Source organism: Bos grunniens, chromosome 7 (genome assembly GCF_055505025.1).
Source record: "Bos grunniens cultivar Pamir isolate PY7600 chromosome 7, Bosgru_T2T1.0, whole genome shotgun sequence".
Taxonomy (NCBI): domain Eukaryota; kingdom Metazoa; phylum Chordata; class Mammalia; order Artiodactyla; family Bovidae; genus Bos; species Bos grunniens.
In genome coordinates, this window is record NC_141171.1 from 12,329,656 (window position 1) to 12,345,245 (window position 15,590).

At 46.5% G+C, this 15,590-nt stretch overlaps 1 protein-coding gene across 8 annotated transcripts in view; it reads left to right on the forward strand.

Annotated features, from left to right (window-relative positions):
• Positions 1-15,590, forward strand: part of CACNA1A (calcium voltage-gated channel subunit alpha1 A) — a 347,269-nt gene that overhangs the window by 206,394 nt on the left and 125,285 nt on the right. For all 8 annotated transcript variants that reach the window (XR_015166640.1, XM_086408911.1, XM_086408912.1 and 5 more), the window contains exons 5-7: positions 6,203-6,294; positions 8,306-8,458; positions 13,117-13,310. Coding sequence is in view for 7 of the 8 variants with exons in the window: in XM_086408911.1 (XP_086265037.1) it covers positions 6,203-6,294; positions 8,306-8,458; positions 13,117-13,310 (439 nt within the window). In the remaining variant the exon portion in view is untranslated. The remainder of the gene's footprint in view (positions 1-6,202; positions 6,295-8,305; positions 8,459-13,116; positions 13,311-15,590) is intronic.

A 15,590-nucleotide genomic window follows, 5' to 3' on the forward strand; every position in this document is an offset into this window, starting at 1 on the left:
CATCCCTTCCCTGCTCCGAAACCTCACATGACTCCCACTGTCCACACAGCAGGACCCACCTCTTCCGCCTCCAGTTCACAGCCTCCAGTGGTCCAGCCCACCCCAATTTCCCACCCCCCTCCCATCATGTTTCCTGAGGGAAGTTTTCTGCCTCTATAGGGCATTCTCAGTCTGAGAAGCCTCTCCCTCCTCCCATTCTGCTCCTAATTCCCTGTCATCCTTCCAGGGAGGGGCACAGGAGATAGTCCATCTTGGGTGCCCACTAGGATAGCACTGGGCAGGAGGGAAGTCAGATTCGCTGCATTTCAGAGGCTCAGAGAAGTTAGCGCAAAGGCTAGATAATGAGAGGATGCAGGGTCAGGGTTTAACTCCAGGTCTAAGGTTTTGTTAAGATCTTTTGCTTTGCTGCATTTTCAGACTTGGGCTCCACAATCACACTGTCCCCCGCCCTCCTGTCTGTATTCATTTCCTCCTCCTTCCTGCCTCCGACAGCCCTGAGGCCAGAAGGACTTGTACTTGACTCTGTCATCCACTTACTTGCGTGGTCATCTAAGGGCAAGGCTGAGTTCATCTCAGTGTTATCCTTGTGTCCAGCACAACTAGATCTAAACCCATCATCTCTCACCTGGACCACTGTGGTCATCTCCGCCCACTTCCAACCTCCCAGTTTCTGGTCTGGACCCCCAGAGGGATCTTATTTTAGTATGTAAGTCAGATCATGTCTCTGTAATGCTCAGAACCTTCCTTTGGCTCCTGCTTTACTCAGAACAAAAGTCCAAGTCCTCACCATGGCCCACAGACTCCTGCACACTGCCCCATCACCTCCCTGCCCTCATTTCCTCCAGCTGACACCCTGGTTCATTCAGCTGTGTGGCCTTCTTGACATTCCTCAAGTGTACCAGGCATGGTCCTGCCTCAGGACCTTTGCACTGGCTGTCTTTCTGCCTAGAGTTTTCCTCTAACATATTCCTGTAACTCACGTCACATCTCTTCCCCACTGACTCTTTCTCTGGACCTGACCTACAAGGTACACTCAGCACTGGCCGCGCGTAGCCATCATACACCTGAGTTGAGATGTACCCTAAGTGTAGAATATGCTAACCAGATTTCAAAGACTTAAAGTCTAAAGGAAAGAATATATAAAATGTCTTATGAGTAATCTTTCATAGTGATTGCCTATTTAAATCATAATACTTCAGATGTTGTTATTTAGTCACTGAGTCGTGTCCGACTCTTTGTGACCCCATGGAATATAGCCCACCAGGCTCCTCTGTCCATGGGATTTCCCAGGCAAGAATACTGGATTGGATTGCCATTTCCTTTGCCAGGGGATCTTCCTGACCCCAGGATTGAACCCATGTCTTCTGCTTGGCAGGCAAATCTTTACCACTGAGCCACCTGGGAAGCCCAATACTTAAGATATACCTGGTTGAATAAAGTATATTATTAAAATTAATTTCATCTGTTTCTTTGGGCTTTTAATGTAGCTGTTGGCAAATTTTAAATTTCACACATAGTTCTTCCTTTTTTTTCCTTTTTTCTTTTCTTACTGAAGTATAATTGATTTACAATGTTGTGTTAATTTCTGTTGTACGCCAAAGTGATTCAGTCATACATATATATAATTCTCTTTTTTATGTGCCTTTTCATTACAGTTTATCATAGGATATTGAAGAGTTCTCTGTGCTATGTAGAGAGTGTTTATTCATTCTATATATAAAAGCTTACATCTGCTAACCCCAACCTCCCACTCCATCCTTCCCCCAACACGCCCCCCTTGGCAACCACCAGTCTGTTCGCTATGTCCAACATACGGCTCTTCTTGAAGTTCTACTGGGCGATGCTGGTCTGAACACCTTTAACACTGAACTACTACCCAGCCAGGCGGGAAAAAGCAGTTGGCCTTTACTAATTGAAATGGTGTCATCGCTCCCCTCATCCTGCCCCACTTTGCCAGCACGCCCTCTTCCCTGCCCTGCTTTTCTGCCTTGTACTCATCGCCCTGACATCTGGCACATTTACGGGGTTTATTCTCAGCCTCCCACACACAGATAGGGATTCCTATGACTCGTGTCCCCAAGACCTGGCACACTGTAGATGCTCAGTTAATGTTTGTGAAGTCAGTGAATGAAAACTCAGGGAATGCTTGTCCAGGTGGCTCCGTGGTAAAGAATCCGCCTGCCAGCTCAGGAGACATGGATTTGATCTGTGGGTGGGGAAGATCCCCTGGAGGAGGAAATAACAATCCACTCTAGTATTCTTGCCTGAAAAATCCCATGGACAGAGGAACCTGGCAGCTACAGTCCATGGGATCGCGAAGAGTAGGACACGACTGAATGAGCACACACGCACACGCACACACACACACACACACACCCTTAACAATGGCTTTTACCTGCTGAGAAAGAAGAAAGTAAAATAGACTGGTGATCTACAGGATGGAGTTTGAGAAATCCAAATGAAAATTGGGAGAGGAATAGAAAAAATATATAATTAAATGAATGAAAATTTCCTTGGGGTTGCTTGGCAAGGCCCTCACCTACACTTCAGCTTCATGGCATCACCCAAATCCCCACCATGCGCCATTTCCTTCCTTGAATTTGCCTTCCCACCCCAGGCTGTCTGTCTCAGCCATTTCCTCAGCCTAGAAAGTTCTTCCCCCACTGATCAGATTCCACCTGCTCATCCATGAATCCTCAGCTTGAAACGGGAATCTCCCGGGGTCCCAGATGAGTTAACACTACCTGCTGTGTACCCTCAGAGCTGTTTTTTTCACCTGCTCTCTCTAAGAATGCATCACACCCCCAATGGATTCAATCTCTGTGTGCATTTTTTGATGAAACTGTTTTTCTCCTGCATCAGCCCTACAAAGCAGGGAGCGCCTCAAGTATTGCTTTGCCCAAGACATACGATGTGTTTAGATGTACATTTGATGATGGTGGAAGAGGAGGTTAGCCCAATCTAATAAACGCATCTCTGTCCTGGGAATGGTGTCTCTGGTGGTAAAGAGCTACTCTTAGTGCAGGAGACCCGAGATCGATTCCTGCATCAGGAAGATCCCCTGGAGAACGGAATGGCGGGTGGCTCCCCACTCTAGTATTCTTGCCTGGAGAATCCCATGGCAGAGGAGCCTGATAGGCTACAGTCCGTGGGGTCACAAAGTGTCTGACACAACTGTGCGACTAGCACTTTAACTTTCTGTCCTAGGAGTAGTTGGGAAAGAGCTGGGAATACTCCTGTCTTAGTTTGGAGTGCCCCCACATTGACGCTGAGACAAGAATTTGGGTCCAAGTAGTTCATCTGGGAAGTGACTCCAGGAAATATGGGTGGGGGACAAGGGTGGGGAGACAGGGAAGAATGAGGACTTGAGCAGGTTACCCTGGAGAGGCAGCTGGGCTCAACCTCTCTGGGAGCCTGTATGAAACTCACACCTCAGAGCAATCTGGAAGGAGGGGGCGAGGGACCTGGGGAATTCATCCACCTCTTCCCAGCGATCTTTGGTGGAGGGCTGCTCTCACAGGGGAATTCACTGCCTGGGTCTGTCTTAGCTTCAGAGAAAGTCCTGAGACAAAAGCAGGCCAATACAGTTTATTAATACAGGTGCCAATACAGGTTGTTAATAGATGCAGATACTGATGGTCTCAAAGACAAAGAGATGTACTATTACTATATATAAAATAATATATTTATATTTATATATAAAATAAATCATCAACAAGGACCTACCGTATAGCACAGAGAACTCTCCTCAATATTTTGTTAAGTAATCTATATAGGAAAAGAATTTGAAAAAGAATGGTTGTATGTGTATGTATAACTGAATCACTTTGCTGTCCACCTGAAACTGACACAGAGTTGTAAATCATTTATACTCCAATATACAATAAAAATTAAAAAAAAAAGACAAAGAGGGACTTCCCTGGTGGTCCAATGGTTAAGACTCCACACTTCCACTGCAGGGAGCATGGGTCAGTCCCTAGTCAGGGAACTAAGATCCTACCTTCTGCATGCGCAGCCAATAAATAAAGACAGATGTAGATACTGGTTATTCACAGGCCAAAGTTGTAAGACTCAGACTCCTGGACAAGAATGAAGATATCCACCAAATTACTTCTGTGGTCTCCATCCTGTTAATCACAGTACATGCTCAGTAGCCTCTGACGGTTCACAACCCCATGGATTGTAGCCTGCCAGGCTCCTCTGTCCATGAAATTTTCCAGGCAAGCATACTAGAGCAGATTTCCTACTCAAGGGGATCTTCCTGACCCAGGGATCCAACCTGTGTCTCCTGCATTGGCAGGCAGATTCTTTCCCACTGTGCCACCTGGGAAGCCCGTTCTTAACCACAGAATCCTCTGTTTTTCCACATTCCTTGCTCATCATCTGAGGTTCCAGTGACAACCTTTTCTGTGCCATGGTGCCATGGTCATCCCTACTACGTATCTTATTTAGGAAACAGGTCTAGGGGGTTCCTTGGGCTGAGGAAGGGCTGTGGAACCCCTGGTCTCCCTTGTCTCACCAGAAACACTTTTACAAGTGAGGTCTTAGGATAGGGTCTTTATGTAAGGGGTGAGGGAAGGGGGCTTTCTGCAGAAGGCTCATCTCACCTATTGCCATGACTCTTACTTGCATTTATAAGAGTGACTTTTTGCCCTGAGGCTTTGGGTCTGTAGCCCTCTCTGGGGCTGATGCCAGCTAGTCCACCCCAGCAGGGCCACACCCATTATTTGAGGTTTTGGGGTGTTTTTTTTTCCATTTATTTCCCAATAGCTTAACACACTTCCTGTGTGCCAGGCACAACACCTACCACTTCACATGTATTAATTTGTTTCATCCTCACATCCCTTTGAGGGTTCAGTACTGTTGTTATCCTTGTTATCCAAAAGGGAGAACTGAGGCATGAAGTGGAAAAGTGACTTACCCACAGTCACCCAGCTGGGAAATGGTAGAGCTGGAATTTGAACCCATGCAGGCGTAGGTCTTAGTACTAAGCTACTTTCTTGCCGGTTGGTAAAGTGACCTGAGCCCAAAGGGTCTGTCACTCCCCTGGTGCCTCCAAGCTTCCCCACAATCCATCCTGATCTTGGGTTATGAAATACACCGAGTATCACCCAACCATGTGCCATGGGGAAAATTTCTCTTCTCAGCCCAACATGTATTGAGTGAAAGGAAGTGAAAGTCACTCAGTTGTGTCTGACTCTTTGCAACCTCATGGACTATACAGTCCATGGAATTCTTCAGGCCAGAATACTGGAATGGGTAGCCTTTCCCTTCTCCCGGGGATCTTCCCAACCCAGGGATCGAACCCAGGTCTCCCACATTGCAGGCGGATTCTTTACCAGCTGAGCCATACAAGGGAAGCATTTATTGAGTCCTTGTAAATCATCTTTTATCCTGTGAAGCAGGTACTATTAACACTGTTTTACATATGACAAAACTGAGACCCAGCCTGTGGTCACCCTGGGTCCTTGTAAATCATCTTTTGGGGTCCTTGTAAATCATCTTTTATCCTGTGAAGCAGGTACTATTAACACTGTTTTACATATGACAAAACTGAGACCCAGCCTGTGGTCACCCTGCCAAGAAACCAACCTGGCGCTCTGTGACGACCTAGAGGAGTGGAATGGGAGCAGGGAGAGAGGCTCAAGAGGGAGGGGATATATGCATATATATGTATATATGTATCAGTCAGTCAGTTCAGTCGCTCAGTCGTGTGCGACTCTTTGCAACCCCATGGAATGCAGCACGCCAGGCTTCCCTGTCCATCACCAACTCCCGAAGCTTGCTCAAACTCATGTCCATCGAATCAGTGATGCCATCCAACCATCTCATTCTCTGTCATCCCCTTCTCCTCCCGCCTTCCGTCTTTCCCAGCATCAGGGTCTTTTCCAATGAGTCAGTTATTTGCATCAGATGGCCAAAGTATTGGAGCTTCAGCTTCAGCATCAGTCCTTCCAGTGAATATTCAGGACTGATTTCCTTTAGGATTGATTGATTTGATCAATCAATTGTATATGTATAATTGAGTCTATGTATAATTATGGCTGATTCTCATTGTTCCACAGCAGAAACGAACACAACACTGTAAAGCAATTATCCTCTAATTAAAAAATTTTAAAGAAACCACAGCATTGAACCCTCCACCCACCTCTCTGACCCTGAAACCCAGCGTCTGCCTTCTGTTCTGGCTTCTTTCTTCCAGCATCTTGGCAACAGTTGGGACGGAGTTTGACCTAAGGACGCTGAGGGCAGTTCGAGTGCTGCGGCCGCTCAAGCTGGTGTCTGGAATCCCAAGTGCGTGAGTTTCTAACCCTGGCAAGGGGTCTGCTCAGGGGTCCTGGGAGCCTTCCATTTCCCTTCTGCAAGAAGGTCTCATAGGCGCCCTCAGATGCTTCCCTAGCCTGGGTCAGGGCAGCCTTATCTTTGGGGAAGCCCCTTCAGGGACCTCCACCCCTAGGAATGTGGCTGCAGGTCTGGGTGAGCTCCTAAAAGCCAGCCAGGAGCCTCACCCATCACCACAGCACCCATTAACTGAGCACTTCTCTATTAGGAGCCATGCTAAGCACACCCAGGACCCCATTCTATAATCACAACCCTGTGAAGTTGATAGGACCAAAATCTCCATTTTACAGAGGAGAAAACTGAGGCTCAGGGCGGCTGAATAATTTGAGCAAAATCATGTGGCTGAGAATGGAAGAGTTAGGAGTTAGCCAGTCTGCCCCCACAGCCTGATTAATATTGGTGGCAATGATGGTTACCATTTATTGAGTGCCTACTGCATACCAGGCATGGCAGAAAGAGCTTTTTGTGTATTATCTTTTCCAATGTGTTGGCTCTTTGCATCAGGTGGCCAAAGTATTGGAGCTTCAGCATCAGTCATTCCAATGAATATTCAGGGTTGATTTCCTTTAAGATTGACTGGCTTGATTTTCTTGCTGTGCAAGGGACTCTCAAGAGTCTTTTCTTCAAGAGACCAGAGATGCCTACATCATGTTAAATCAAGTTCCATCCCAAAGCTAATACTAATAAGAATCTCTGTTTAATGACCATCTATGATATGCCAAGGGCTTTGCTAGGTATGAACCCTCTCATTTAACTGAGAGGGAGGTGCTAAGTCTCATCCCCATTTACAGATGAAGAGCCTGGTAAATTAAGATTCTTAGTTGGAGTTTCAATATTAAACTCTCAAAGATTAATAGAATGAATATATAGAAAAGTAGAAGGATATAGTAGACCCGAAAAGTACTATAAACCAATTCAACATAATTAAGATTTATATAGTTTTCACCCAACAGTAGGATACGAAGTTCTCATAGACTATAAACTGGGAGACACTGAAGAGTATCCAAGGACATAAAACAAGAAATCCTCATTTTAACCACATAATTTGTTGTTGTTTAGTCATGTCCAGCTCTTTTGTGACCAGGGATCAAACCTGTGTCTCCTGCATTGGCAGGCAGATTCTTTACTGTTGATCCACTTGGGAGCATTTTAACACAGACTTTCCTAAAGGTTGGTTACAGACATGGGATTTGACATCAAGTCCAACCTGGGTTCAAATCCTGGCCCCGTTATTTCTCACACCTTGAGGCTGAATCCTCATTTTAAGCATGACATCCTCTGAGCTTTGCTTCCCACCTCTGTAAAATGGGGATGATTTTACACATGTACCTGCCTCATGGGGTTGTTGCTAAAAGCCAATGAAATAATATCTGGGTTTGGGTTGGAACTAGGATGTTGACTGCTTTCCCAGAAAGAGCTGCAACTGATGCATATGGCATTGTATGAATTAGGAAAAAGACTCCCCCTCTTGGTGGAAAAAGGTTAGAAAAAGGCACCCTGATCTGCATGAAAATTGTGCAACACCCAGGAATAGGGCTCAGAAAGCTATGAATTTCCACTTCTTACTTGCCTCAAAAGTCATCAAACAGGACAGCCTATGCCCAGTACTTTAAAAAATATTTTTAAAATAGAGGTGGGGAATTTCCAGTGGTTGGAACTCAGTGATTTCACTGCCATGTTCCTGGGTTCAGTCCCTGGCCAGGGAGCTAAGATCCCGCAAACCAAATGGTGCAGCCGAAAGAAAACCAAAAAAAAAAAAAAGTGCTTAAAATATAAGGAAGGATTGTTCCTGTTATTAAAGTGAGCAGCCTCTATGTCTTCCGTCCATCTTCCCTCACCATTGCCCCGTCCTGTCTCCCACATCCCGCGTGCTCTGAGTTTCCTCAGGAGGCATCTTGGGGGTGGCATTTCAGGGTACCTCCTCACAGGCCTCTGGGGCCTCTCTCTCTCTGTGTCTCCCCAGGTTTACAAGTCGTCCTGAAGTCGATCATGAAGGCAATGATCCCCCTGCTGCAGATCGGCCTCCTCCTATTTTTTGCAATCCTTATTTTTGCAATCATAGGGTTAGAATTTTATATGGGAAAATTTCATACCACCTGCTTTGAAGAGGGCACAGGTAGGTCCGAGCAGCATCATAGATTTTTTTTTTCCCAGCCTTCCTCCCCTTTGTTTTCTCCCTTGGGGACAAGCTCCTGGACAAGATCTGCAGGGCTTTGCTTCGTTCTCCTGGAAGCTGGGAGAACATCTTCCCAAAGCTAAGGCAGGCAGGGGATGAAACCGCCCCAGAGATCTTGGTTGTTGCTGGGATGTTACACTGGGGTACCTGAGAAGCTGTCCCAGGGTAAGTGGTTTATTGGGGAAGTGATCCCAGGAAACACCTTCAGGTGAGTGAGAAAGTGAGACAGGGGGGATCTAGTAACATCTAGGAACGTTATCAAGTAGGTTACCATCTTGGGCAAGGTCACCAGACCTCAGCTCCATTGGGCACCTAGGGGAAACAGGGTAGGTTGCATGCCTTAGACCCATCCCACATGAGGGGCACAGGAGCTGGGTATTTATCCACCAAATTCTGTCCGACATTGGCGGGGATTGAGCCCCTTATGGGCATTAATGCCCTGGCATAGCTGGCTGCCCCAAACGCTGGGCAGGTAAAGGCATCAAAGATATTTTCAGTGGGAACATGTAGGGGCAAAAGACAGCAGAATACAAATGCAGTGCCTACAGCCTCTGCCTAGCTACCCTGCAGCGACCCGAGACCCTAGCATGTGCTGAGTTCTGAACCTCCTTGTTGTTGTTTAGTTACCAAGTCGTGTCCAACTCTTGGTGATAACATGGACTGTAGCCTGCCAGGCCCCTCAGTCCATGGGATTTACCAGGCAAGAATACTGGAGTAGGTTGCCATTTCTTTATCCAGAGGGTCTTCCTGACCCAGGAATCGAGCCTGCGTCTCCTGCATTGGCAGGTGGATTCTTTACCACTGAGCCACCAGAGAAGCCTGAAACCTCCTTACCCTGAAGGAAGGGAGAGTTAAGGGTGACTCGTCCTAGTCTCCCCAAGAAGATGCCTTAAAACATCCCACTGGGAGTCCTGGCACCAGCCAATCAGCATCAAGCACAAACAGGATCTTGGCTCCTCCCCTCCCCACACTGTGCCACAGTCAACCCCTTAGCTTAGCGGCTTCCCTGGTGGCTCAAGTGTTAAAGAAGACCCCTGCCAATACAGAGACATGGTTTTAATCCCTGGTCCTGTAAGATTCCCTGGTCCTGTAAGATCCCCTGGAGAAGGAAATGGCAACCCACTCCAGTGTTCTTGCCTGGGAAATCCCATGGACAGAAGAGGCTGGCAGGCTACAGTTCATGGGATCACAAGAGTCGGACATGACCTAGAGACTAAACAATAAACAAGAAAGGATCGGGGAGGATGACTCAGGAAAAAAACCAGGAAGACCAGAAGTCACAGACTTAGTCTCTGAAACAGCAGTGAAACAGCCTGGGTGTCCCTCAGTTCAGTTCAGTTCAGTCGCTCAGTCGTGTCCGACTCTTTGCGACCCCATGAATCGCAGCACACCAGGCCTCCCTGTCCATCACTGACTCCCGGAGTTCACTCAGACTCACGTCCATCGAGTCGGTGTCCCTAGCTATCCGTATACTCAGGGACCTAATAGCTTCTGCATTCATCTTTGACTACGTCTCCTGCTATGCAAACCTGGCTACTTGCTCTCTGAAGCCAAAGAACCAAATGAAATCAAATAAGAGGGAAGCTTTTATTTCAGTACTTGGACCATGGGCCTCCTTGCTGTGGACGGGCTGAATGACAGTGTTAGTCGTGGGTCAAGGAAACTGTGAATGGAGACAGGGGAGCCTGTGTGAGAAGGGAAGGAGGTTTCAGGCCTGCCTTATTGGGAAGATAATTCTGTCCTGGAGTGGCTTCCCATCCACCTTCTCTTCCTGGTGACCCCCAGGTAACCGAACCCTCTCCCCAGACCTCCCAGAGGGCAGGAAAACCCAGTAAGGAAGGTTTATTCAAGATGCTCTTTTTTTTTTTTTTTGCTTCCTTTTTTCTTGCTCCTCCCATCTCCTTCTCTCCTGGGCTTGTGAAGTTTGCTCAATATGGGATGTCCTAATTATTTCTTTCCCCAATGAAGAAGGTGTTAATTGAGACAGAGCTATTTCTGCTCCTGGCCTCGACACCTGGGCGGAAATGCTGGAGGGAGAGATGCAGGGCAGGGCCCCTTGGAAACATCAGCCGAGAGCAGAGAAACCAGGACTCCTGGATCCTGGGTTTTTTGTTTTTGTTGGTTCTCTCTCTATCTCTCTCTCCAGCCAAGGGGACAGAGGACTGGCTTGAGTCTAAATCAGGGTTGTAAGGGGACAGACGTGGGTGGGGCAACTGGAGGGTAGGAGGCCTTGATTTAGGGAAGATGACTGAAAAGCTCACAATTAAAAATATAAGAACGTGTGAGTAAGAGACAGATATATACAGACACCCAGGCAGCAGGTTAATTTTAAAATATATTTATAACCAAATTCCTCAGACTCTCTGGATGGTTGCTTTTCTAGAAGCAGCCCCCAGAGTGTTTCGTGATGAGGGGGCTGGCAGGTCATAATCAGGAACACCGCTGGGCATAGCTGCTGAAGGTGGTCAGATTTCTCCTGCAGACAGGTTCTCCTTATAATCAGGAACCAATTTCCTGTGTGCCCAGCACTGTGCTAACACCCAGAGAAAGGAAAGGTGGGAGAGCTTCCTGTTTTCCAAGAGCTTCCAAAATAGTTTGAGGAAACAAGATTCCTCATCTGGAACTAGTCTGTAGCAGTGCAGGTTAATGCCTGCTTTTATCTCCTCACCAAATGTGAACATTTGGAAGCTATTGTAGCCCTGAGGTGGGGAGGAGGGGCAGGAAGGGACCAGTAGACTGGCCTAATCCAAGAGAGGGGAGGGTGTTGGTGGATGGGAATTGAGCCAGACTTGGACAGAAGGTGAAAATGGAGAAGGTTTGGGACAGAGGCAACCTTCCCAACAAACCGTGGTTCTCATTCATGATAGGAGCCCATGGAATTTTCCCTTGTGCCCCGAGTCTTATGTTTAAAAGATTTTGCCTTCCAATCTGTATTCATGAAATCAGCCCCTGTACCAAGTCTGACATGAAGGGGAAAAGTATTTCCCACAACTTAAACTAGCGATTGGGATGTCAATCCTTCTTGAGTTGTAGGCATCCCTTCTGATATGGCAAATGTCATTTTGCATGGCCTAGAGTTTCTATTTAACAGGAGTCTCAAAGGCCAGTAAGATTCATGCACTCTGTGTTGGCTTATTTCTCCCTGTTTCTTGCTAAGTGGAGGTTAAGAATGGTCTGTAAACCCTGTATGTGGCATGTGCATTGAGATATATTTTTGTTTCATGGGGAGTTTACACACTCAGCTGTTTGATTTCTTATCGGACAATATCACTCTCTAAAAATCTTCAAAAGTCTCACTCGCTGAATAGGATCCTGTCATATCTGTGGCTCTGGTCCAATGGGATGCTCTGTACACACCCAGGATGTTCTGTACTCCCCTGAGTCCGTGTTCTCGTGAAGGCATCTCCTCCCCCTCCCCTTCAACACCTTAGAATTCAGACTCAACCTTGATCACTCAGTCTGAGTTTGCCAGGAAGCTGCCTTTGGTTTCCAGCAAAAGGGGTGCCCACTGACATGTGTCTCTTTCCTTGTGACATTTTCACAATCTGCCTCTTGCTGTCTGGGGAGAAAGCTTAGCTCCTGTGCCTAAGGTGGAGCACTGCGTGTACTGGCCTCCCTCGCCCCCAGAACGGCTCCCTGAGCCCAGTACATCTCAAGAAAAAAAAAAAATCAGTCAGGCTATAGAAGAATAATACAACACAGTTGACGAATTTGTGCTAATGGAAGTCTGGAAAACACTGCCCCCAACCACTTCAATTTGATATTTGGCAAAACTAATACAATTATGTAAAGTTTAAAAATAAAATAAAATTGGAAGAATAAAAAAAAACAAAAAAATAAATTCCACAAAATGCACACAGCAGATTTACCAAAGTTGACTGTTGTAGGGACCTTAAAGTCTATCTCAACAGATTTCAAAGGACAGAATGATACAAAACATATCTTCTGACCACAGTGCAATTAGGCTAGAAATTGGTAACAAATAGATAACACTAAAAGTGTTTGGAAATTAAGAGACATGCTTCTTATTTGTTGATGAAATGCTAAGATGTCTGAGATTTGCTTTTAAAATATTTTAGTGTGGGGAGGGGATGTGGATGAAACAAAATTAGCCCTGAGTTGATAAATGTTGAAATTGGTGATGGGTACATGGGAATTCATTACATTACTCTATTTTTGTATATATCTGACAAATTTTTGATGCTTCTTGGTTATCCACAAATCAGAGAATAAATAATAATGGAAACTGCTGAATATTTTACTTGAACAATAATGATAATAATGCATGACAGAATTTGTGAGGTGCAGTTAAAGCTGCACTTAAAGGGCAATTTATAGCCTTAAATAACATTAATCTATCTCAAAAGTCTAGGAAAAGAACAAAAAAGGGAACACAACTTAGAGAAGAAATTAATGAAATAGAAAACAGTGAATAGATCAACCAAGCCAAGCATTGGACTTTTTAGAAAAAGCCTGATAAGTCCATCCTAAGAGCCATTTTCCTGCAGATTCAACAGCATTGAATGTTCACTGGCCTGTTTCCCAGAGCTGGTTTTGCTGGCCCTTTCCCCTGACTTTGCTCCTCTTCCATTTCCTAGATGACATTCAGGGTGAGTCTCCAGCACCGTGTGGGACAGAGGAACCTGCCCGCACCTGCCCCAATGGGACCAAATGTCAGCCCTACTGGGAAGGACCCAACAATGGGATCACTCAGTTCGACAACATCCTGTTTGCAGTGCTGACTGTTTTCCAGTGCATCACCATGGAAGGGTGGACTGACCTCCTCTACAACGTAAGTGATGGGGGTGGTGGAGAGCCAGGCCCAGCCAACTCCTGAGGCTGGAGTGGAGGGACCCTGAACCAGGGAGGCAGCCAAAGGACAGCTCAATATGGCCCCAGGAGAGCCAGCCTAAGGTTCCGTCCTTTGATGATATGGGCATCTTGTCCTCAGAACTCTTAATAGGAAAGGACCTTTGGGAGGTGAGAATCTAGAGGGCACACAGATGCTGAATAATTTTTAATTGCACAAGTTTTTAAGTATAATTTTAGATTTTTGAACATGTAAAGGTGGCGTGAAGTTAAAAACCAACGTAGAGGAAAGACAGAGATGTGTCTTGGACACCTGTCCAAAGGGATTCTGTGCTGGAGCTCTTGCTAACTCTCCTCCAGCTGTGCCCCTCCCTATGGTGCTGATGGGAACTGGTGCCACCACCCCTCCACTTGCTAGATCATATTTTGGGTCATCTGAGATCCTAGCATTCCCTGCCCAAGCTTAGATTCCATGAACTTGGATTCTTCCATGAGTCTATTCTCTGACTACCTTACCCTTGTATCCCCTGAGGTCTAAGAATGTCCTTGGGGTAGCTGTTGGCACAAATGCGGCTGGAATGTGGACATACAGATTGGCACGTCCAGGCATGTGTGTGGAGCCCTCCCTCCCCTGCCCCCAGGTGGAGGCCATGGTCAAGGGGCAGGGAAGCCTGTCCCCACCCCTTAACCCAGTGCAGTCATCCAGACTCTCAATTCTAGACTGACCTTCCCAGTGCTTATGAAGGTATGTTTGTGCAGAAGCATAGAGCATGTTTTATTTAGTAGTTTTTAAATATTCACACATATTATGTGGGCCTCAGTTGGTTCTCTTGTCCTCAGTCTTGAAAATGTTAAGGACAGGTCTGAAAGGATGTGCACGCCTCCCTGCCTCCCATTCTACCCTGTTCCCTGTCCCCCATCCCTGGACAGTTACGTACATCACACACTGCACAACCGCATCTTGGGAGTGTCATTCATATTATAGACCACATAGATTTCTACCATTATGTCCATATGTCCATTAGACAAATGTAAAGGATGTGGGGAAAAGCCATGGTGGCCTAGTTTGCCTAAAGACCTGGCCTGAGCATAGCATCTCTAGGAACAGACAGCAACTTGGAGATCGTCAGGAGCTTTCTTGGGTCAGGTTGTGTCACGGGGTTGGACATCCAGAAAGAGGTTCAGAGGAAGACAATGGGAATGTGCTCAGTGGTGGGTAAGGAAATGTGAGCAGGACAACAAATTTCCAGAGGGTTCTATAGTCGGAAGAGCCACTGTCTGAGGAGATACTTACCCTGGAAGCTTCGAGCTGAACCACCTTGAGAGACGCAAGCTCAGGGGAAACAGTTGAAAGAACAGAGTTAGGCATCAGGCTGCCTGGGTTCCCTTCCCGACCCCACCACTTCCACGCTGTGCAACCTTGGGCAAGTCGCTTGCACTCTCTGTGTCTCCGTTTCCACATGTACAAAATGAAAAGCACAATCCTACCTACAGGGCACAAGGACTCAGTAAAAGTGAATATATGTGAAGCATTTAGAACCATGGCTGTAGGTAAGCTCTCTATAAGCCAAATTTTCCACCCCAACAGGCGCTCCTTTTTAGAAATATATGAATTTTTCATTGTGAAAACTCTGGCAGCAACTGAGGAAGTGAGGTGAGCCATTGGGTCCCACTTTGTTACCCGCTCTCACCCCACTGGTAACTGCCGCAGAGTAGCCATCTAGAACTTGCCATGCAGTTATATCCTACCTTCATGCTTTGGTAGAAACCCGAGCAGGAATTTGAGCCTGATGTGAGCCAAGAGCAGTAATAAAGTACCACACTGAGTGGCTTAAAACAACAGACATTTATTACCTTACAGTATGGAGGCCAGAAGGTGTTAGCAGGGCCAGGCACCCTCCAAAGGCTCTCAGGGAGAATTCTTCCTCGCCTCTCCCATCTTCCGGTGGCTGCCAACAATCCTTGGCATTCTTTGGCTTATTGATTCTCTGTCCTCCTCTTGAATATCCCATCTGCACAGGGCCATCTTCTTATAAGGACACTTATCGTGTTGGACTAGGGCCCACCCTACTCCAGTATAATGTCATCTTAACTAATTACATCTGTAATGACCCTATTCTTCTTTAAAAAAAATTTTTTTCTTATGTGATTTTTTGGCTGGCTGCACTGGGTCTTCACCGCCGTGAGCAGGCTTTTCCTAGTTGCAGCACAGGGGCTTCTCATTGCAGTGGCTTCTCTAGTTCTGGAGCACAGGCTCTAGGGC